At 36.1% G+C, this 1,858-nt stretch overlaps 1 protein-coding gene across 2 annotated transcripts in view; it reads left to right on the top strand.

The window, feature by feature from the left end:
• Positions 1-39: 39 nt before the first annotated feature.
• The window catches only part of LOC106473681, a 14,249-nt gene continuing 12,430 nt past the window's right edge, over positions 40-1,858 (top strand). For both annotated transcript variants that reach the window (XM_013934360.2, XM_022402083.1), the window contains exon 1: positions 40-741. In XM_013934360.2, the coding sequence (XP_013789814.1) occupies positions 693-741 (49 nt within the window). In that variant the 5' untranslated portion in view covers positions 40-692. The remainder of the gene's footprint in view (positions 742-1,858) is intronic.

Genomic DNA, 1,858 nt, shown 5'->3' with positions numbered 1-1,858 from the left:
AAAAGAACGAGTTATCTGGTTCTTTCAAGACCAGTTTTATAACAGAACGAGTTATCTGTTCTTTCAAGACCAGTTTTATAAAAGAACGAGTTATCTGTTCTTTCAAGACCAGTTTTATAAAAGAACGAGTTATCTGTTCTTTCAAGACCAGTTTTATAAAAGAACGAGTCATCTGTTCTTTCAAGACCAGTTTATAAAAGAACGTTAATCTGTTCTTTTAAGACCAGTTTTATAACAGAACGAGTTATCTGTTCTTTCAAAGTCAGTTTTATAAAAGAACGAGTCATCTGTTCTTTCAAGACCAGTTTCATAAAAGAACGAGTTATCCGTTCTTTAAAATATTCATAGGTACAATCTGAGTGATTGTTTAATGTTAGCATTAGCTGAGATACAGTTATTCGACACAGTTATGTATGCTCTTATATCTCTAGTAAAGGCGAACTACGTCACGGGCGATCAACTAACCTCTAAATGACAGGCGAAATATTTATTGCTAGAAAATCATTTAAAAAAATTGTATTTTTCAAATTCAAAAACATTACCACGATTAATTATCATTCACCACACATGTACGTGTTCTTTGTTACTCTATACAGTACCATCATCCCGTGCGTTTATATTTGGAAAGAGCCCACGATCAGGAGGAGTGGGAAGAAGCACTGAAAACTTGTGTCCACGCTTGTTCCCTCAGTATGAACGGCTTAAATCTCGAGTTCAGGGGTCTTCAGCGAGCCACGGAATGTAAGAAACTTTCTTCTATTTTAGACACGGAGATTAGCAACAAGCAGTAGAGCTTTAAAGCAGGATAATTCTCCGTTATATACTGAAACTTGGTTGTCTGTTCCGTCCGGTGTTCTACTGAAGGACACGGGATCAAATTAGCGATTGTTTGTTTCTTATGCCTTTCACAACTGGTGGGGTCCATATATTACATCACTTTGTGTAAAGAGCTGTTTATTTGTATGTTTTATTATAAATTACAGTTTTTACAGTAAGGAAGAGTTGTTTTTAGAACGGGTACGACGTTTCGATCACTGGAGCGATCATTCTCAAGTACACTGTAAAAGCTTTAAATTGTAAAAATACATTTTAATCAGTAAGTAAACTCGAAACGAAACGGTCTATTTTTTTTTGTTTTGTTTCGAGTTTCGCACAAAGCTTCTCGAGTGCTATCTGCACTAGTTATCCCTAATTTTGAACCTACAGACTAGAGCGAAGGAAGCTAATCAACACTACCCACCGCCAGTTATTGGGCTATTATTTGTCAACGAATAATGGGATTGACCGTCACATTATAACGCCCCCCCACGACTGAAAGGACGGAATTCGAACCCACGAACCTCAGAGTGCAAGTCGATTGTCTTAACCATCAGTCTATGTCCAGGCCCTAAAACAACTGACCAAGACAAACACTTTTTATCTATATAATGTGTATGGGTAACCCTAACAGTAACTAATAGTGTGTGTGTGAGAGAGAAAAACTTAAACCAACGAATGCCAAGACCTCCCACCTTTTTGTACATAAATAGTTGAGAAAAATATGTTTAAAAATCGGTAATTTTTGGGTTAAGATGCACAAAGAAATTACGGAATATGATATATATATATATCTCGTAAATTATCAATGTCTATAGACAACTATAAAACGTAATCAACATGCTATTGAAATTTGTAGAAATAAAAATCCGAATAATTATTTCTCTGAGACTTCGAGGGCTGCAACCAATCACAAGATGCTTAAAAGCTTCTTGAGCCATGAGTAGTCAGAGATTGTTTTTGATATACAGGCAAGCAGATGCTTAAAAGCTTCTTGAGCCATGAGTAGTCAGAGATTGTTTTTGATATACAGGCAAGCAGA

The sequence above is a fragment of the Limulus polyphemus genome, unplaced genomic scaffold (assembly GCF_000517525.1).
Source record: "Limulus polyphemus unplaced genomic scaffold, Limulus_polyphemus-2.1.2 Scaffold6397, whole genome shotgun sequence".
Taxonomy (NCBI): domain Eukaryota; kingdom Metazoa; phylum Arthropoda; class Merostomata; order Xiphosura; family Limulidae; genus Limulus; species Limulus polyphemus.
Note: the sequence above shows the minus strand (reverse complement) of the source record. Positions and strands in the feature narration are given on the sequence as shown.